Here is a 22,128-nt window from a genome sequence, read left to right on the forward strand (position 1 = left end):
TAACATGGTGCCTTCAGATTTGTTCTTTTTTCTTAAGACTGCATTGTCTATTTGGGTTCTTTTTTTGGTTCCATATGAATATTAGGATTATTTTTTCTAGTTCTGTGAAAAATTATGTTGATATTTTGATAGGAATTGCATTGAATTTCTAGATTGCTTGTACAAAAATTCTTGTTGCTTTATATCCTTGTTCTATAAGCTTTTTTCTATTAAAGGTTTTATTTATTTTTATTTTTTATACTTTTTTGTTAAAAATGAATACAAACACACACATAGCCTAGGCCTACAGGGTCAGGATCATCAAGACATCATTAGATGATAGGAATTTTTCAGCTTCATTCATATCTTATAGGAGCACCATCATATAGGTGACTGATCATTGACTGAAGTGTCATTATATGTGGCATATAACTGTATTTACAATTGTTATGTCCTGTTGCTGAATTGAGTTCTCATTTTATAATGGTCTTTTTTGTTTCTTTTTACAGTTTTTTACTTAAATCCTATTTTATCTGATATAAGTATAGCTACTTCCGCTTTCTTTTGGCTTTCATTTACATGGGGTATCTTTTCTTCATACCTTCACTTTCAGTCTATGTCTGTCCTTAGAGGTGAAGTGAGTATCTTATAGGCAGTATATAGATGAGTCTTGTTTCTAATATCTATTTAGTCACTTTGTGTCTTTTGATTAGAGAATTTAATCTATTTATATTCAAGATAATTATTGATAGGTACGAAATTACTATTGCTATTTTATTGTTTTCAAGTTGTTTTGTAGCTACAGTCTTATTTTCTTCCTCTTATTGTCTTTATTTGTGCTTAACTGATTTTCTCTAGTAGTATTGTTTGATTCCTCACTTTTTATTTTTAATGTATTGATTATAGATTTTTGCTTTGTGGTTACCATAAAGCTTACAAAAAAAATCATATAGTTATAACAGTTTGTTTTAATCTGATAACAACTTAACTTTGATCAAACCAAAAAAAACCTCTACACTTTAACTCCAAATTTTGAATTTCTGCTGTCACAATTTACATCTTTTATATTGAATATTCCTTAAGAAATTATTATAATTGTTATTACTTAATGGTTTTGACTTTTAATCTTCATACTAAAGATTTAACTGATTTACATACCACCATTACAGTATTAGAATGTTCTGAATTTCACTATATACTTATTTTTATCAGTTTATACTTTCACATGTTTTTGTGTTACTAATTTTTTTTTCATCTTGAATAACTGCCTTTAGCATTTCTTGTAAGGCAGGTCTGGCAGTGATGAGATCCCTTAGCTTTTGTTTGTCTGAAAAAGTCTTTCTCTCTCCTTCATTTCTGAAGGATAGATTTGCTGGGTATAGTATTCTTGGTTGACAGTTTTTTTGTTTGTTTGTTTGTTTGATTGTTTTTTTACTTTAGCACTTTGAATATATTATCCTGCTCTCTCCTGGACTATCAGTTTTCTGCTGAGAAGTCCATTGGTAGGTATGTTAAAACTCCTTTACCCTTTATTTGCTTATTTTCTCTTGCTGTTTTCAGAATCATCTCTTTGACAGTTTGATTATAATATGTATTCAGGGAGTTTTACTCATGTTGAATCTTACTGAAGATCTTTGATCTTTCTGTACCTGGGTATTTACACCCTTCTCTGGGTTTGAACATTTTTCTGCTATTATCTTTTAAAATAAGCTTGCTACCCCTTTATCTTCTCCACTCCCTCTTGAATACCCATGACTCATACATTTGCTCTTTTTATGCTTTCCTACAAATTCTGTAAACTTTCTTTATTCCTTTTTATTCTTTTTTTCTCCTTTTATTCTGAATCATTTCAAATAATCTGTCTTCAAGTTCACAGATTCTTTTCTTCTGCCCAATCAAGTCTGCTGTTGATACTCACTACTGTATTTTTCATCTCATCATTGTATTTTTCAGGTTCAGAATTTTTTTATTATTATTTCAATATCTTTGTTAAATTTCTTATTCTGGTCACTTATTGTCTTCCTCATTTCATTTGAAATGTTTTTTGTATTTTTTGAAGTTTGTTGAGCTTATTTAAAATGGCTATTTTGAATTCTTTGTCAGGCAGCTCATATATGTAAATCTCTTTGGAGGGTCAGTCACTAGCATCTTATTTTGTCCATTTAGTGATGTCTTGATTGTTCTTTCCCTGACTGTTCTTAATCCTTGTGGTCATGTGTCAATGTCTGTGCATTGAAGAAGTAAATACTTATTCCACTCCTCTCAGTCTGGTTCCATCTGGGAACATCCTTCAACAGTAAGCTTGTCCATAAATTCTCAGCAGATTATCTATTGTGATCCCTAATGCCTGGACTGCTGTAACTGTTGGGGGTGCAAGTGCTGGGCTATAACCCAAGCCCCCGGTTACTGAGGCCTGCCTGTTGCTGTGGGTTATTGGGAGGCCAAAACTGCTGTAGTCAGCTGGTGATGATGCAGTTTCAGTTTGCAGGGGTACAGATTGCCATCCACCTGGCATTAGGACAGGTCTAGAGGCTCAATCCATGTATATTGGTCTGGGCTCAGGTGTCATAAGGGTCTACGCAGACCTGGGCTTTACTGTGGTGGGCCCAGTTTTGGGGTCCAAGACAAAGTCCTAAGCTTACTTCCCTCTCTTTTCCATAAGCAAACAGTATTAATATTTCTCTCTGCACTATGCTACCTGAGGCTAGAGAAGAGGGGACATGGTAATGTGATATTTTCCTTTCTAATCTCTTCAGTGTATCTTTTCTTATTGTTAGATTATAACCAGCTACTGTAATCTATCACCTGGTTTCCTTAGCTCTTGTGAAGATATTTTTGTGCGTGGATAGTTATTCCAATTGATGTTTCTGTGAGGGATGATCATTGGTGAAATCTGTTCTGCCACCTTGCTTTACATTTTCCTGGATTTCATGGTGACTGTTTTATACATTTTTTTTAAATTCCTATATTTTTCTCTATTATACCAATTTTCTTCAATGACCATAAAAATATTCTGAAGTTATATAACATATCAGCAAAAACAATAACAAAAATCAGCAGGAATACTACCTGGTCTTTGAAAAATTTCGCATGATATTTAGAATAAAATAGCTATTTTTAAGGAAAAATAAAATAATATGTAAAGCTGACACAGACTTTTTAAAATTGAGCAGTACACATATATAAGGGGGAAATGACCTTAAAATAATAACAAATCACAGAAAACTATCAATGAGGTGATGAGGGAAATCAGCACTCCTTAAAATCATAAGATATTTATATTAGTATTCAAAATTTTAAAAATCTCAACAAATACTATTGTGACTCCCCTTGTTTTCAAAAGATATATTTGAACCACTTTTTCAATGTGTATGCTTGTCCATTTGTGAGTCCAAGGACCTCCTAATACCTGTGGTTTTTAAAACAATTTCTGGAAAGTTTTCAGGAGAAGACTCTTGTATTGTATTTGTAAATAAAAGAAAACTTGCAAACCTGATATACCATGAAGCAGTGTGAAGTAGTCATGCAGCTCTTGGCTATTGAATACACCTCTCACATATTTCAGTAGATCTTTTTTCAGTAAATAGTAAAAAAAAAGTCATATTTTAAAAAATTCCAAGTTTGTAGTTTTATTTCCACAATAACCAGTTCTTGGCTCTTCAGTTGACTTTACCAATATTTTGTACTGTCTTTATCGCAGATGTTCTATCACCCCTGAGTGATAGAATAACTTTAAAATTTATTCATTTATTAACTACATATACAAAATATGCCTGATATTGATATTAAATATTCTTTAAAATTAGACATACTGCTAATTATTACATAAAACATAAGTTTATAAGACAAGAAAAAACTGTTAGGTTTAAGGTTTTAAGGTTCATCTGAATGAGAGAGCAGTTTCCATCTCATTGTGGTATCCATTTCTTCATCAAAATTTCCCTCCTCCTGCTCCTTAGAAAGTTCTAAGAATACCTAAATAGGAGACAAAGAAGAAAGGAAAAAAAAAAAACCAAGTTTTTGATTGTCTTCCAAGTGAATAGGAAAAATGTATGTTGTTTTCATGTGAAATTTACAGGGATGATATAAAGTCAAACAAATTGACTTACCTTTTCCAATGTGCATTGAGAGAGGCTATATTCTTCCAGGTTAAAGTTATGTTTTACTGAAGAGAAAAAATCAAGACTAGTAGCACATGCTTAAAATTTATTACCAGGAATTTTTCAAATTCATATAAAATAAAAAATGCAAATCATTAATATAAAAAGAAGATAAAGCTGAATAAACAAATACTTGAATGATGAAATAATAAAAGGCATAAAGAGTTATACACATTAAATTAATCATGATAGAATTTTCTCATATTATGTTTCAATAATATTTGTTTTGTTATTTCATGTATGTAACTTTGGAAGAGTCATATGTTCCTTGAGGAACTACATCTTTGGTTGACATATTCTTACACATGAGGAAGATTTCAATCCCATTCCACTCCCTTTAAAAAGACCAATAATCCCCTCAGCCACTTCATCTGTCATACCATCTCTCATCTGGGCTTTCCCACCAGGAAATCTACATGACAGTTGTCACCAGACTCATGTGTTCACAGTTCATCATTTATACAACTAAGAATCTCCTATGTGTGAGGTATTCTTAAATGCCAGAAATAGAACAGAAAAGAAAATAGGCAAAAATCCCTTGCCTTCATATAGTTTGTATTTTAGTGGGAGGAATATTGGCATTAATACACAAGCACTTAAACATATAATAAAGTAAATGGTGGCAGCATCTATAAGTTAAAATAAAGAAGATAAAGAAAATAGAGAGTCCAGGGCACTGGGCACTCTTTTTTACAGAATGGTCAGGAAAGGTCAGAGTAATAAGGTGATAATTGAACAGAAAGCTATAAAAGTGAGGAAGAAGCCTGGATATTTAGGAAGGAGAATTCTAGGAAGAAGGATTAGCAAGTGCAAAGTCCTGGGGCAGGAGCACACATGTGTAGCAGCATGTAGGAAAAGCTAGAAAGTCAGCTGTCTAGAGTAGAAGAAGCAAAGCAGTGATTTATGTTAATATTGTGACAAAAATAATGAGCCAGGCATTGTTCTAGGCACTTAACAAATTAACTCATTTAATCCTCTCAACAACGTGGTCAAGTAGGCACTGATATCATCCCTCATTCTAGAGATGAACCATCTATACATGAAGGGATTGAGTAACTTTACCCAATGTTTCCCAGCTCATAAACAGGAGTACTGGAATGAGAGCCCAGAAAGACTGGCTCTAGAGTTTGAGTTCTTCACACTATGCTGTGCTGAGAAATTACACCAGGGTGGTCTGCTGTTGGGAATGACACAGTTAAAAGCAGAAAAATGATGATGGAAGACAGAGAATGGACAATTTCAAGTAGCAAGAGGAGTTACGCACATTGCAAAAAACAGTCATAGCTGTCATTTCTGGTAACAGAAAGGCCAAATAAACCAGCACAGACACAAGTAGGTTGATGGATGAATGGAAGGTTTTTCTCTTGTTTTTTTTTTTTTTTTTTTATCAGTGAAATATAAAGCAAGGGCATCAACTGAGGGAGAAAAATGAGAAGGAGGTGGGTATATAAGGAAAGAGGAGGAGAGAAGTAATAATTTAGGACACTTGCTGTGAATGGGTTGTGGATATTCAGGCAAAGCAGGCCACCTGAAGGGGCTTTTTGAGGTTAATGTCATGGATTCACAGTAAGAATAGTCAAGCATGGTTGTGTGTTTTCTGCAGCTTCAGTTCCTGCACTGGAGATTAATCTCTTTCCAGAGAGTTGGATTAACCAAAGTTTGGGTTAAATCCTACCATTATTTAGAAAGTTTTATTTGAATATGTTCACTCTTACCTGTCTCTAATTTGTGAAAGGCCTGAGATAGGGGGTAAACGTCCACCAGGGGTAGCTTATAGGTCAACAAGGAGGGATACCTGAAAACAGGAAAATGATATATTTCACTCTGAGCTTCAAGGGGAGAAAATGAGCACCAAAATGAATCTTGATATTAGCAACAATTTCCTTTCTTAAAATAAAAGCAATGCAAATTAGTGTATGGCTTATATACGAAATCAAATCATTTGCCAATGGAAAATTTTTTGAAGTAATTTGTGGTAACTGGCTGTTGTAAACAGCTCTCCTAGTAATAATTTGGCATAATTGCTTATATGCTCAGTTTATGCAGACCTTTTGATTGTTGAAAACACACTCTGAACTATTCCCTTTGATTGGTTTAAATTAGGTTAAGAATTAATCCAAAATAAAAGTTTATTCTTGTCATCAGAAAGCTAATTTATAAAGAGAGTTATGAGGCTGGGAGAGTTGGACATAACAGTAGGGGAAGGACTTAAAAGACTTTAATTAAAAACTTCCCAGACCTTTGAAGAAGAGCTGGAATTGATTTTGGGTATCTTGTTTCCATGTACTGTTTCTGGCTATACGACCTCATGCCCCTGTCTCAGCTTATTGCCAAATAGGAGTTTGGTGCTCTCAGGTGTCCCTAAAGTTGACCAGACCTCCAAGACCGACCCTATTCAGACCAGCCCCTGCTCTTTCTGTCTTACCATTTATGATCATCCCACCTATATCAAAACTGCTTCTCTGATTTGTGATACCAAAATCTGGGAATAGGACTAAGTTACATGTCCTGGTATATACCTTAGACAATTCTATTACATTTATGCTGTGCTAAGATAAAAATAGCAGGTTTTATTTCCTGTTTTTTTGATGTGCTTATCCCTCCAAGGAATTTCAAATTCAGTTTCTGGTCGACCTCCTCGCCAAATAACACTGACATACACAAACACACATACATATATATACATGTTTGCAGACACACACAGACGCACTCCTTTCCATTTTCCATTCCAGGACATGAAAATTCCATTAAAGGGAGATTCTTTGATTATCTCAATTGCTGTTTATTTCCTATGGGGGGGAATTCAACCTAAATATTTACATCTTTTCAATTTTAAATATTTATATCTTTTAAATATTTATGAGGAGGCCCAGGGAAGATGCCATGAGGCTCATGATGGTCCTATGTGGGCTTGGGTCATCTAGAAGTCCCTGCTCCCCAATCTTTCCAAGTCCCTCTCTGGAGCTGGAGACCAGCCCAGGATGGCTGAGAAGAGTACACTCAGGCTGCTCCAGGGGACAATTTCCTGGGTAGGTTCCAAATCTCTTACAATCTGGATGACTCAACAAATCAGTGTTTGAGGTCCCTGACTTTTATTATGAACTCAAATCATGAAGTTCTCACACAGCAAAACCACTGAGTGGGTAAAGCCTACATATTTCTCCATAATCAAAAGCTCTTTTCACCTTTCCTGCTGAGCAGCCTGTGGGAAAAGCTTCAGAATCTCGGTATGAACCAAAGTCACTTGAGAAGCTTCCTTCACTTTTAGTTCCAGAGTGTAATCCTTGCCAAGTTTGTTTTTCAGGTGTTGAATGGAGCCAATGCATCTATGAGCAAGAAGAAGAAGATGTTGGAAAAAAATACTTCTCTTAATTTTTTATGTTATTCTCAAATTTCAAATGTAGGGGAAAGGATGTCACTGAGGAAGACAAAAGGAAGGGCTCTGCAGCTGCTCCCAGTGATTTTGCCCTTTCCATGGGGAATCTCATCTGGGGCATCACATGTAGGCTCTGGAGAGACACTCACCGCAGCCTTCCAGACACCATGATGGCCACACGGTCACATAGGGCCTCAGCCTCAGCCAGGTAATGGGTGGTCAAAAGGACACCTCTCTCTGTGTTTTTAATGGCTGCCTGGATTGCCTGCCTGAAATGAGGCAAGAAATTATCCACATTTTTTAAAAAAGTATAAAACAAACCAACAAAAAAAGATAAAATATAGCATATGAATCATATTCAAATCCTAATTCAAAAAAACAGTAAAATGTAAATACTGACTAGGTTTTTGATAACATAAAGAAAATTTTTAAATATTTTAGATGTGCTAATTGTATTGCAGTTAAAAAAATATATCTTTTAGAGATACTAACTGAAATATTTATAAATAAAAGAATATGCTGCCTAGTATTTCCTTTAAAATAATTGGAAAGTGGGGAAAGGAAGTGGGTGGAGGTGTACATGAAAGAAGGTTGGCCTTTCATTTATTGATAACTGTTGAAACTGGGTGATGGGAATAATGGATTCATAAATGATTCTCTCAACATTTGTATAAAATTGCTATGATAAAGTTTTTTTTAAAGTTGGAAAAATATCAGACAGTCACAAATATGAGACTGGATTGAATATTTTATTAGTCCAAAAGGTAAGCCCTAGATAGGAAAGTAAGAAGAAGAAAAAAAGTGAGAAAAGCTGGATAAACAAATTTGACAGGTTAGGTCAAAGAGGAATAAAAAGGAAATGGGGAGATTGTGTCAGGAAGTTAATAGTCTCCAAGGAAACAAAGTAGAAGAAGAAAAAAGGAAACAGTTATGTATTAATACATATCAATAATTAAAGGGCAAAATATTTTTGTATTTTAACAGACTAGATTAAAAACCTAAAACTCCAACAAAATATTTAGAGTTCTTTTTTTAACCTGAATACCACAAGAATAAGATGTAGATTAGATAAGCTATTTGTTAAATTTTTTGCCTAATAATATAAATTGTGTCCACTGAATCAGGAACCAGTTTATTCGAGAGTTGATTTTCCAAGATCAGTTTAAAAATGCAACTTTATCTGATGTTTATACTCGTAGCTATAAGGGTTATGATAATGTTTACCACATTTGGTGCTGCCCTGTTGGATCCATGCCTGTAGACGGTTCATCCAGAAGCAGGACAGGTGAATTTCCCAGGATGCTTAGCACAAAGCTCAGCTGCAATGCAGAGACACACTCCTGTTTGCTGTCACACCACGCCAGCCCTCAGGAAAGTATCAAACACCACACCTACCTTTCTAGTAGTTCCTGCTGTTAATTTCTGCACTGGCACATTCAGATGCTCGTGTAATTTGAAAGCATCCACTAATCTGATGGAAAATAGGATGAGAATATGAGGTCAAGAGAGGATTTCTGGAAAATTCAAACACACAGAACAATAACAACATTAGAGGGAAGCTTGACGATATTATTGCCAGAACTCTATAAAAGGGGATATAAAACTCATGATAAAAGGGGAAAAAATCCACTTACTTTGTAACATGAAAGACTTTTCACCTTATAAAAAGTTTTTAAGAAAAGCTAGAATTCTGAATGAGAAATTGAAAATGGATGATTACTTCATTTTCAGGTTTCTTAAATTAGAAAACGGAAATGTATGATGCCTTCACTTATTCCTTGTCAATTACTTTTACACAATCATTTTTTTTAAAGGTCCCTCATTCAGGAATGCAGGAACCCAAGTCTTTTCCACCATCACTGCTCTGCCACTGACATTCTGAAAAAGTGGAGACATCATTTCTACTCTCCATTCTTTCTTTGTGAATTCATGTAAGTGGTACAGTCTCCTTCTTCTTGACATAAAGGAATCACAGAACCTCTCTGTACCGTGTAATGGCGACCTTTGCGTCCTCTTTCCTCAGCCCCTTCACAGCGGCATACACCTCCAGGTGCTCCCTCATGGTCAGCATGGGCCACAGCACGTTTTCCTGAGGACAGTACCCCAGGAACTTGACTGTGCCTTCTCCCTGATGACTCAAATCGGAACTGCATGCTTTCAGTTCCACCTAAAAAAGTAAAACAGCTTTAGAAACACATGTAGCTTCTTTCCCAATCACATAATTACTCAAGAAACTGATATAGTTAATAAAAGCCTAATTGTTGGAGCATCAAAGAAATATTATGGAAATTTCTTCATATATTTATTATAGAAAACAATTTAAACGACTAACATAAAAGTATGGTTACGTGAGGGGGCTGGGGGGAAGACCTAACAAGCTTGGGTCGTTCCTGAGAAACTGTGATGAAGAAAAGGTCTTTGGCTCCTGGTGACATCCCAATTCCTGTTATAAACCCTTGGTACCCAACAAAAATGATAAAAGAGGAAAAATAAATTTACCTAAAAGGCAAAACAAACAAACAAACAAACAAACACCCACCCACCCACCAGTATACTCTTACAAAGATATAATCTATCTTTATCATGAAATTTCTGTTTTGGGAACAGAAATTATTTCCTCATTTTTTACTACCTCTCCAGCCGTTGGCTTTGTGATCCCAGATATCATTCTAATAGATGAACTTTTGCCAGCACCATTGGGTCCTAGCAATCCCAAAATTTCACCTGAAAGAAAGAATCAGACTATCAATATTGTAAGTGAAGTTCTAATTAACATAAACCTTTTTTCACAGTGAAATCTTCTGAGATCTGTGTAACCCCTCAGTACCATTTTTAAATTTATAACATACATGTATTCATGTGACTAAACCATGTTCTTTAATTCCAGTAATTATATAAAATATTAGGCAAAGCTTATGAATTTGATATCAATACATCTTTCTTTTTTTCAGTTACTTCTTTCAGTTAACAACATACTCAGTTGTTTTCTGTAGCAGTTGGCTGGTGCATTGAAAATATGTATAAATGATTCCTAAACCTGGGAAGTCAGTGACATTTTCTTCATCCCAAATACAATCACCTGTGTTCAAGATACCATCATCTTTCATCTGAACTGATAGAAAAGCCTCTTACCCCCCTCAACCCAAATTCATGAACGAACAGTAGCCAGTATGCACTTTTCTCAAAATGTAAATTAACATCACAACGTAAGTGTGCTAAATATCCCCCCATGGCATTCCCCTAACATGGTATAAAGTGGACACTCCTTGCTGTTCTAACAAGCTATACAAATCTGGCCCTGCTCACCTCTTTGACTTCATTTTTTCCATTTGCAGATATGTTCACTGGCCTCTGTTTGAGACTCACTCACTCCAAATGTGTCTGAGTCCCTGCCCTCGCTGTTTCTTCCACCTGCATGCTCTTATCATCACTTAATTCTCACACAGATGGCACCTTCTTGTCACCCAGCTCTTGGCTTATGTGTCACTGCTCAAGCGAGGCCTTCCCTGACCCTCATCAAATGCAGCCCCAAGTCACTCATGTCATTTCACATATTTCAATATTCCACAAAGAACTTATCTAATACCTGATACTTTTCTTGATAAGTTACCTTTATTTATGAAACCCCTCCTCAAATGTAAACTCCATGAGAACAGGAACTTCACCTATTTTTTTCATAATTATATTTCCAGAGCCTAAAACAGTCCCTGGCACACTAAAAAAAATACATGTTGAATGAATGAATCGATGCTTCAACAAGTAAAACTGTGCCTACAACATAGATGTGCAATGGATATTTCTAAAAATAATGGTGAATTTAAAAAGTGATTATTCCAAACCTTTTTTAATACAGAAAGAGATATTTCTTGCTGCTATTTTCTTCTTCCTTTTTGAAAAGCAATTTTTCTTCTGGCCCGTATATTCTTTGTGTAGACAGCTGGCAATTATGACTGGTTTCTAGAAGAGATGACAGCATGATTTTCCTCTTAAATTTCAGAGACTTTATGTCTCTACTGGAACCTCTCATGTTCTATGCTATAAACCAAACCTTATCTCGAGTTGAGAGTAATTCATGTTGATTGTTACAATTGTAATACACATTCACTAATGTAGACAGTATTTCTTGCTTCTAAATAGACTGAGCAAACAGCATAGTTTCAAGAAAGCCGGCTCATTGCCTTGCCAGAACAGAAGTGGCTACGGTCATGGAAACATCGCAAGATCTAAGTCAAATAAAATAATAGCCCTTAAAATCTTAATCTCTACTTAGCATTTTTATAACAAATCTAACTTAAATTCTTTAACTGATGAGGTCTTGTTCGGTTTTAAAATTATATTCTAATTATCAAAACCCATTTTTCTCAAAAGAAGAATAAAACCACCACTATGTTATGTGTTCTTTTAACTTCCAGGCCACTTCAAGAAGTGCCTGCATATTTAAGGATTACAGAAATGTACCCAACTCTAAACTTTCAAAACAAAAACCAGTATATCAAATTCTATTCTTGATGGTTCTTGGATGTTTCCATTAACATCCATTTGGTCACTTGCTTTTCTACCTCATCTAAGTTTGAAGTGGTCAGGGCAGTTGCTGCTCTTATTCTTTCTGCTTGAACATCTTCATCTTCATCTGTAGGTTCTTCTGGATTTGGTCGAGCCTCTCTACTTTGGGGGGAGATTCTGTGCAGAAAATAAAATATGTTACACGTGGTTTTCTAACTGTCAAAGTTGTATCAAAAAATCAGTGTTTCTGGGATTTTATTAATACCACTGTCGCTTCTTTCAATGGACAGGTGAGGGTGATGATGATGATGATGATGACTCTGTCACTGCTGCTTTCTCTTTTGCCAAGGATTCCCTTCCCACTAGCTGGAATCCCTTTCTTGGTGCTGTTGCCATCCTTCCAGTAAGCATCTACGGCCCTTTCAAATCTGTTGGTAAGTACGGCTCTTTGCTCTTTAAAATTCAGGTCACTCATTTTCTCTGCTCATTCTGAGCCCATCTTAATCGTACCAGATAGTTTTTACTGCTCATCCTTTCCAGGGTCCCTCCACTTTTGAAACATTGTGAACTACATTCCCAAATCAGTTGCATCCCATCTCTTCTGTCCAAGGATGTTCAACAATCTTGGGTGAAAGAAAGGCATATTTGGGTGCCCATGAAAGTCTCCCTCAGTTGCTTAGTGGCAGAACTCTGCCTGGGAGGCCTATTTCGTGGCAGCAAAACCAGCAATCCTCTGATCATAACGACGATCATCATGCCGCCTCCCTTGTAAATATAAATCCATATTAAGAAATTGATAGTACAGCTACTATCTAGGAATATTAAAATATGTTATTAAGTATGAAATTAAATTTTATCCCAACCTGAAAACAGGATCCTTTTGCATTCTCTTCTTTCCATATTTTAGTTCCATGCATCTTAGAATAAAAATGAACAGCAAAGCCTGAAAGTAAGGCTAAGGAGCAGAGAAAGCCAGTTATATTCAGGCATAAATTCACGTATACTATTTAAACAGTTGAATTAAATTGATAGTGTTTTGTCTTCAGGTAAAATAGTTGTGAAACATTCTTATAAATGGGGGGAGAAATGTAGCTATGCATTCACAACCCAGCTTGTCTCTTCTCTTCCTCTTACCACCCATATACAGTTTGTCAGTAAACTCTATCTGCCCTATCTTCAAAATTATCTATTAATATAACCCAGTTACTTCTCACCCCCACTGTGCTACCCACCAAAGTCTAGGTTGTTATAATTTCTCACCTGGATTATAGCAACCCCTTCCTACCTGGGCTCCCTCTGCTCCTCTTGCTCTAATCATCTATTCTCAACAGAGCTACTTTTTTAATACATAAGTTTGATCATATGACATTGCTTAAAATCCTCCAAGGACTCCTCCTCCCTCACTCAAAGTAGAGACAAAGTCCTTAGAGTGACCCAGAACACCCTGTGTAACTCCTTCTCCTGACCTCACACTTTATCCCATTACTCCTATGACCATCTCTCCTGCCACTCTCCCTCTTGGCCACTCTGCCACAACCACACTGGCCTCCTGGATGGGTCACTCTTGCCACCTTCTACTGGAATACTCTTCTCCAAGCTTTTCTTGACCACCCATATGACACAGTATATATTATTTGGTTAGTTTGTTATCCATCTCCTTCCACCAGAATACAAGCTCCATTAGGGCAGGGACTTCTGTCTATATGCTTCTATGCCTAGAAAAATACTGACACATGGAATTCAAAGACAGTAGCTTTCTATATGCCAATGTAATCATTTTTCCCTTTCCCTTTTATTGTTTTGCTCTTACCTTTTTATCTATAATTCAAAGGATTTAAGTTATATTGCATCTGTATTTTTATAAGCTCTCTCAAATGTAGAGGAGCAGCAAACAGGATAAACAAACAAAAAATTAATTTCATATTAAATTGTGGACTTACATAGTCCATTCATACATGCAAAAAGTTAACTCTAGGGCTTAAAATCATGTCCAAATGTAATTGCTTTACCTAAAACTGCATTAAAAACACTTTCAAAGTTGGCATACTTCAGAAAAGATCAAATAGTTCTAGTAAATGATAGCCATCCAAAAGAATATGTGGTGAGGTAGAAAGGCCTTCTTACCATCAGACAGACTAGAAGATCGACTTCACTCAGATCAAAGTTTAGTTCTTGAAATTTTCTGTAATGCTCCAGGGCTCTCTGAAAAGACAAAAAAAAAAAAAAAAAAAAAAAAAAAGAATGGCAAAATGAAAGTTAATCAGCTTTATGACTTGCACTTAAATAAGATAATTTTTCACAGATTGACTCTTCCCTCTTTAAGCTCAATTCTTCTGTGTGTTCTGGTGACCAAGTAATTCCCTACAGAGAAGGAGGGGAGCCTCCTTACTGTCTCTCAAGGAGCAGGCAAACTATGTCTTTTGGTGTTAACATTTGCTGAAAGTCTACTGAAAGCATAGCAGAGAGAGGTGTTGGCACTGGTAGAATTTCTAGTGGTTGACAATATTTGTTCTCAGTGTAGCACACGAGCCTTTTCAGGGTCCCTTCTTACCCCAGTGGTGACTATTTTCCCATCATGATAATTAGTCCCATCATGTTATTCTTTCTTCATCAATCAATTTATTTAGAAAGTAATCCATGCCTCCTAAATAATACATGACAGATCTGGATGCATATATTTCACCTGGCAAGTCTACTTATATTTTAGGAGGAAAATGCTTTAAGCAAAGAAATGAGTTTCCAACTAAGAATTCCAGGCATTGTTCAGCCAATGAAAAAGTATTTTTGCATATGGAAGGCTTTCCTAGTTCCCCAACAACACAGGAGATTAGGGAAGCCCTCCCTACTTTCTTTAAAGCCATTTCATCCAGGATGGTGCAGGACCCCAGAAAGCGTGTTCTCCACTGAATTATCTTGCCCTGGCCTCATTATATAGTTTTCTCCACTTGAATCACATTTGGTTTCTTTTAATGCTTCCTGGTCTTTCTTGCTTTAATGCCTTTGTTTCCCTCTGCAGAACATGCTCACCTCCTGCCTCACTCTCCCACTAATTAATTCCTGTTCATCCTTTAGTAATTATTTAAACATCACTTCCCCAGAAGAATTCTCTGACTTTCTGGAGCATATGGACTATGTTCTGTATATATTTTCCTTGGCACTTTGCCCTTCTTCTTTGCAAGCTTTAAGATTTTTGCATTGATGTGATTGATGTTGGTGTGTTTTTGTCTCTACTAAGCTCTGTGAAAGGTAGGACTGTGCTATCTTATTCATCAGGTATCTCTAATTACTAGCACAGTGACTAACACAGAATAGTGTTTAATATATTTTTTGAATGATTGAATGGTATTGTATATGAGCTTATCCTCACAGTGGATAATGAATACCCATCGAAATAGATAACTTGTTTGTTTCAATCTGGCAGAAGATTGGAATAGCATTTGAAGATGCCTGTATTTTGCAAAGCACGTAGGACATAACTTTTAACAGCTTTATTGAGGTTTATTTTTTATGCCATAAAATTCACCCATTTTAAAAGTACAATTCAAAGACGTTTAGTAAGTTTACAGAGCTTTGCAAGCATCACCACAATTCAACTTTAGAATATTTTCATCATCTCAAAAAAATCCCTCAGGCCCATTTTTGCTATCACTGTCCATTCCCACTAAGCTACTTTCTACATCTACACCTCTCAGCAAAGCCCCTTACTAGGCTACACATTCAACATTAATGACACAATTGTAACATTTCTTACCTCTTCCATAAAGGTTATAAATCCAAACAAGGTAAATGAAGGAACTAATATCATGCTGGTAATTATGTTAATTAGGGAAAAACGATTGATTACAATGATGATAAGCATGATGGCAGAGACCTGTAAGACAAGTCAAATATATTGCATCAGACATACTCGGCCCATTGATATTTGGGAAAACATTTAAGATGTAGATATTCTCATCTCATATATTAATATCAAAATTTTCCCATGTGCAGATACAGCCTATGGCCATCACAGTTTCTTCTTTCAGAGAGAAAAGTGAGGAGATTTTGTTAATAAGAACATATACAATCTTTAGTTCCCCAACATAAAATTCTTAATAGATAATGACTGGAGATTAAGATGAAAGCTAAAAATGACCAGACTTCCTGACAGTGCATTATTAAGTTCAATCTAAGACAAAAGGATAAAAAGAGAAATTGCCTTTCTATAGCTAAGGTAACAACATTGCTAATGTATGAAACCCTATATATTGAAAGTTACACAGCAGTTATACAAAAACAAATAATCCATATTGCCATATAGACTCTCACTTAGACTACTAGAAAGTTTTCTCATTATTCTCTCTGCTCCATTTTTTCCCCATTCCAAAGAAATGATTTTTCTGAGATTCTGTATTTTCATTGTAATGGACTTATTTCATTTTACTGGCAAAGGAGGGGAAGGAATAAAGAAAATTTTTTATTTTTCTGTTTTTTTAAATTTATGTATTTATTTCTTTATTTTAATTTCAGAATTTATGGGGGTACAAATGTTTAGGTCCCAAAACAACAAAGGTTGGCATGGATGTGGAGAGATAGGAACACTCAAACACTGTTGGTGGGACTGTAAACTATTTTTCTGTTTTTAAGGATCAATTTGATGTGCTGTTGAATTTGGTTTGCTAGTATTTTGTTGGTTATTTTTGCATCTATATTGATAATGGATATTAGTCTGTAGTTTTCTTTTTTTGTTGTTTCCTTTCCTTGCTTTGGTATCAAGGTGATACTGGCTTCCCAGAATGAGTGGGGAGGATTCCCTCCTTTTTGATGTTATGGAATAATTTCTGCAGTATTGGTACCAGCTCTTCTTTATAGGTCTGGTAAAATTCAGCTGTGAATCCATCTGATCTGAGACGTTTTTTGTTGTTGTTGGAAGATATTTTTATTATTGCTTTGATCTCCCTGCTTGTTATTGATCTATTTAAGAGTTTCATTTCCTCCTGATTGAGTCTTGGGAGGTTGTGTGTTTCCAAGAATTTGTCCATTTCCTCTATGTGTTCTAGTTTATGCATTCTAGTTTAGTGTATAGAGATTTTCATAGCATTTACAGATGATATTTTGTATTTCTGTGGTATCAGTTGCAATCTCTCCTTTTTCATTTTTGATTGAGTTTATTTAGGTCCTTTCTCTTCTATTCCTGGTTAATATAGCATGAAGTCTTATCAATTTTGTTTATCTTTTAACAAAACTCAATGTAATCATCAGGGAAATGCAAATGAAAACCAAAATGAGATACCATCTTACTCCTGTTAGAATGGCTTTTATTACAAAGTTCAAAAACAATAGATGCTAGCATGGATGCAGAGAGAAAGAAATGCTTACACACTGTTGGTGGGACTGCAAATTAGTACAACCTCTATGGAAAAGAGTATGGAAGTTTCTCAAAGAACTAAAAGTAGACCTACCATTTGATCTAGCAATCCCACTACTGGGCATCTACCTAGGAAAATAAGTCATTTTATCGAAAAGACACCTGCGCTCGAATGTTTATTGCAACACAATTCACAATTGCAAAGATGAGGAATCAACCCAAGTGCCCATCAATTCATAAGGAGATTAACCAAATGTGGTATATGTATATCATGGAGTACTATTCAGCCATAAAAAAGGATAAATTAATGCCCTTTGCAACAATTTGGATGAAACTGGAGACCATTATCCTATGTGAAATATCTAAAGAATAGAACACCACATGCACTCGCTATTAAATTGGAACTAACCAATGAGCACACACGTGCACAGAGGAAAGTAGAACTAGTGGAAATCAAGCAGTGGGGGGAGGAGGGGATGGGTGAAGACCTACCTAATGGGTACAATGAACACTATTTGGGTGATGGGCACACTTATAGCCATGACTCAAGCATTATAAAAGTGATCTATGTAACCAAAAACATTTGTACCCCCTTAATATTTTGAAATTACAAAAAGGATCAATTTATCAGTCAAGTATGTATTGAGCACTATATTAAATCTTTGCTGGATCTTATTAATGTATTAATTATAATAAAAATAGGATCATAATTGCTAAATTCATTAAATGTCAGATATTAAGAACTTAGCATGAATTATTTACTTTAACCCTCACAACTCTATAATGTAGCTGGTGTTATTATCTTTTCCTTTACATATGAGAAATCTAGGGTTCAGATATGAAATATATAAACATAAGAAAAGCAAAGGGAAAATAATCAGAAATTATAAATACATCTTATACTATAACACTGTGCTGTAATTTTGTTTTCACATTTTGAACAGTGTCTGTGTTTTACAAAATGTACTTTGCCTATGGAATATTGTCTTACTTTATTTCAATCCATGACAACTCAGGTGTAATTGACAACAAAAGAAAAAAGGTATACAGTCATATGTAGATATGTCTTGATTTTAAAAATACAGTGTTTCAGAGTGTCATGTTTGATTTTCTGCTGTGATCCTTATTTGGGAGAGTTTATTCAAATCACAGTAAGAACATCTTAATCATCATATTAGTCCAATGTGAAGGACTGATATAGAAGGTGTTCTGCAGTGTTATGAATTTCTTTAGAAATAAAAAAGTCAAATTTCTTTCTTTATTCATTTGCTGTATATGTAAGAGGAATTCATAATATGATAATGCAGATTCTGATCTGTTTTCTGCTGTGTTTAAAGGATGTTTGCTCTCATTGGTCTCTCACACCTTATCCCACAAAGGGAAAATGGTCTACTCCAAGAGATGAAACCTATTGTTCTGGAAGATTCTGGTGTATCAAGATCTGGAAGGTTTGTCATATTTTGTGGAACTGATGCATAGATTTGAACTCCTAGAACCTGGCTGAGAAAATTCTGCCTACAATGTTTTCCAGCCCACAGCATCACTACAAAGCCTGCATCCATGAGGAAATCATCCCTGCTCAGCTTCTCCACTGAGAGCTGAAAGATGAGGGCCTGAGGTACAGTTCCACCATTGACGTTGAAATCTCCCTCATTTGAGAGATTGCCAACTGTATAAACCCAGATAAATTGTGAGTATAAGGTAAACCAGAAGCTGATTTTTCACTGGACACATAGCAAAACTGTGTCCATCTAGATATGCATTTGTCTCAGTCTGGAATGCTTTCTTTGTAAGGAGAGTAAACACAAAGAGAGGGAGAAACCACAAATAAAAAGGAACCATGTTCCAAGCTGTGAGTTACTTAGGACTAAAGAACAATTAGCTGAAAGGGCATCTCTGAGGGCACTCACTGGGGCATCCCCAGAGCCACTTAGGCTGGAAGTCATAGACCTGTCCACAGCCATTAACCCTGACATTGCTTGACTTCATTCATAGTTGAAACTATGGGCAAACACAAAGAATGGAAGTGAATTCTTTGTCCATCTTTGCTAGACATATATAAGAATGCTAGCTGGAAAAAAAAAAATGAGTGTCAGTAAGACTCTCTTCTACTGCCATCTGATTTGCATATCCAGCTTCTGGGATTACACTGGACAACGGCAGTAAGTCTATTGACAGAACACAAAAGCTTCCATGGAAAGTATGAATGGAAAGACCTTTGGTGCACCTAATCCTCATGACTGCCTCAAAGCTACTTTTTCCAAGTCAGGTAATTCTGTAATTCTTTCTGTCGCTTCTGTCCTTGGATTGGATTGTGCTGATGATAGTGAGATGGTAATAGACACTATTTGCTGACTACAAAGAAGTGTAACCAGAGAAGTCAAGTCAGAGTACTGTCTGCTGAGAAGCAACAACAGTTCCCTGTTGACCAAAAGAGTCCAAGACTAATTTCTTACATGAGTCAGTGGGTGATATCAAATGTGTTTTCTTACAGATGATCTTTGGTTGGGTTTCTCTCATGGTTTCAGGACTTCCATTCCAAGAGTTGGGAGCTGGTTTCAAAACACACATCCAACCACCAGTTGAGGATCTCAGTTAAAGGATGCCTGAAGTGCAGGACGCAAGGCACTCTGGGTCCCTAAGAGTTTTTGCAAACATTTCCAGCGAAGTTTTCTATAATCTTGGACAAGCTCTTTACTTTCATATATATTTACTAAAAAGTAATCTGGCATAAGTATAAAACATCATCACTATCCAAAACTATTAGCAGCTAAGGTTAAGAAAGCCCTTCTTGAAGACTGTAGAAATGGATTGTACTGTCAACTGTTATGAAGCCAAATTTTTGTTCTAGTGTTTCCAGAGAGCCCTGTATTCTGAAGGATATATAAAATCAAGAGTATATTTTGCACTTCAGGTTTTCTGGGATGTTTTCTATAAATTCTGTTCAAAGGACTGTACCTGGGTTCTTCAGGAAGATTATTGATTCGGTAACAGAGTTATACTTCCTTCTACTTTCTTTGGTATAATTTAAAAATATTATTAATTTTCCCCACTGCTCAAGGCAAAATGATTATATTTAACATTACACTGAAAGTTTAAAAAATAACTCTATTTCCCTATTTATATGTAGGTATGTGTACTTACAAAATAGAAGCAAAATGACCAGAGGCCACTGTTTTTCCTCCTTTTGCGAAAAATAAATGATATCATATATGTCAAGAAGACAAGAGAAGCTGCATAACCAGGCGTAATTATAACCTGAAGATAATACAAATAATATCATAGTCAAAAAATGAATTATCCGAGGGAAAAATTAAATGGTAAATATTTTATCACACTTGCAGTTTGAAGGCTTTTTGTTTTGGTTTGTGACAAAATAAAAAATTAAAACATCTTGACTATATAAAATAACAATGTTAAAGTTTATTATTAATTACTTTATAAAATTTGGTACATGTACTGTGTTACTCACCATAGCCAACACAATTCGACTTGTAGAATAAATATTCACCACGTCTTCTATGTAGAAAATAAAATACATTAAAAGGAGAATTAAAATGAAGAAGTTAATATCCACCAGTGCCTGCCCACACCAGTAAGCAGAAGTATAGAGGCCAGAAATCCATAGCTGGGACTTAGCTTTCTTCTGATGAGAAAACACAGGATAAACATAGATTCAATTAAAATTTAAATCTAAAAAAACACATTGGAAGAATTTTTTAAGGTAACTATAATCTAATCTTTTAATATTCTTAAAAATAATTATGCATATACTGTTTAGGAAGCTGAGATCTATAGAGCCAGTTGTATCATTTTAAAGGTGGCCACTTAAAAAAGTATATTATTTTGTTTGATAGATTTGTTTGCTAAATCATTTTACCTCATGAATAATAAATAGAAAAGTAGATCTCATAATGATCAAGGCATTAAGCTCCTTCAAAAGAAATGTTATTTTATGATCTGAAGGACACAGTAAATTTTCTTTTGTTTAAAAATCTTCTTGGAGGGTTACTGGCTCAGACTGGTGAAAGGTGCATCCAAAGTTAACTGTTTTATCTGGTAATGGGCATAATCAAATAAAAATATTGCACAGAATTTTAATTTCCACAGTGGAAAAGGAATTCAAGTCATAAATTTGGTCTTCAGTTTCAACATCAATTATTTCTTCCTTGTAGTTAGGAAATAATGTAGTTAAAAGATTTATAATGCCTTTCCTTTGAAGGTTTAGACTAATTTGAGTCTCTGAAAAATCACTGTAGTTTTTCCAGTAACTTTGAAGTAAAAAGAATTTTGCATTTTTAGAAGTAAATTTTCTGACTTTCTAGAAATGATGCTTAACTACATTATCTACCTTAAACATATATTTAAGTGTTTTTCTCAGAGGAAAATATTTTGAACACATAGCATTCAAAATACAATTATTGAAATTTCTGAAGTTTTTTTTTTTTAAATTTTCCCCCCTTTTCCTTACTTTGTAATCACTGATGCTGCTCATGGCGATGTAAGGAGACGTACTGCATAAAACCAAAAATAAGAAAATGGAACCTTCTGGCAGCCCCGTCCAGACTGTTGATACAGAGCTCTGCAAATATTGAAGGTACTTTAGTGAATGTTTTTTAAATGAAACAGATACTAATAACCATAAGGAATATGCTTTTTGAAATACTGAAAAATCAAAGTATAGGTGTAGTTCATCAACATCTATGCACAGAGGTGGGAGGGAAAATATTTCTGATCATTTAACATCAGGCTTCAACTCAAAG

At 35.2% G+C, this 22,128-nt stretch overlaps 1 protein-coding gene across 4 annotated transcripts in view; it reads right to left on the minus strand.

Annotated features, from left to right (window-relative positions):
• Nucleotides 1–3,592: 3,592 nt before the first annotated feature.
• The window catches only part of ABCA6 (ATP binding cassette subfamily A member 6), a 53,209-nt gene continuing 34,673 nt past the window's right edge, over nt 3,593–22,128 (minus strand). For all 4 annotated transcript variants that reach the window (XM_069482804.1, XM_069482808.1, XM_069482807.1 and 1 more), the window contains 17 exons: nt 21,837–21,947; nt 20,838–21,011; nt 20,510–20,623; nt 15,770–15,889; nt 14,143–14,220; nt 12,882–12,973; nt 12,075–12,195; nt 11,355–11,472; nt 10,148–10,239; nt 9,504–9,682; nt 8,911–8,986; nt 8,740–8,834; nt 7,665–7,784; nt 7,325–7,465; nt 5,855–5,934; nt 4,089–4,144; nt 3,593–3,954 (listed from right to left, as the gene is read on the minus strand). In XM_069482804.1, the coding sequence (XP_069338905.1) occupies nt 3,853–3,954; nt 4,089–4,144; nt 5,855–5,934; nt 7,325–7,465; nt 7,665–7,784; nt 8,740–8,834; nt 8,911–8,986; nt 9,504–9,682; nt 10,148–10,239; nt 11,355–11,472; nt 12,075–12,195; nt 12,882–12,973; nt 14,143–14,220; nt 15,770–15,889; nt 20,510–20,623; nt 20,838–21,011; nt 21,837–21,947 (1,869 nt within the window). In that variant the 3' untranslated portion in view covers nt 3,593–3,852. The remainder of the gene's footprint in view (nt 3,955–4,088; nt 4,145–5,854; nt 5,935–7,324; nt 7,466–7,664; nt 7,785–8,739; nt 8,835–8,910; nt 8,987–9,503; nt 9,683–10,147; nt 10,240–11,354; nt 11,473–12,074; nt 12,196–12,881; nt 12,974–14,142; nt 14,221–15,769; nt 15,890–20,509; nt 20,624–20,837; nt 21,012–21,836; nt 21,948–22,128) is intronic.

Source organism: Eulemur rufifrons, chromosome 9 (genome assembly GCF_041146395.1).
Source record: "Eulemur rufifrons isolate Redbay chromosome 9, OSU_ERuf_1, whole genome shotgun sequence".
NCBI lineage: Eukaryota > Metazoa > Chordata > Mammalia > Primates > Lemuridae > Eulemur > Eulemur rufifrons.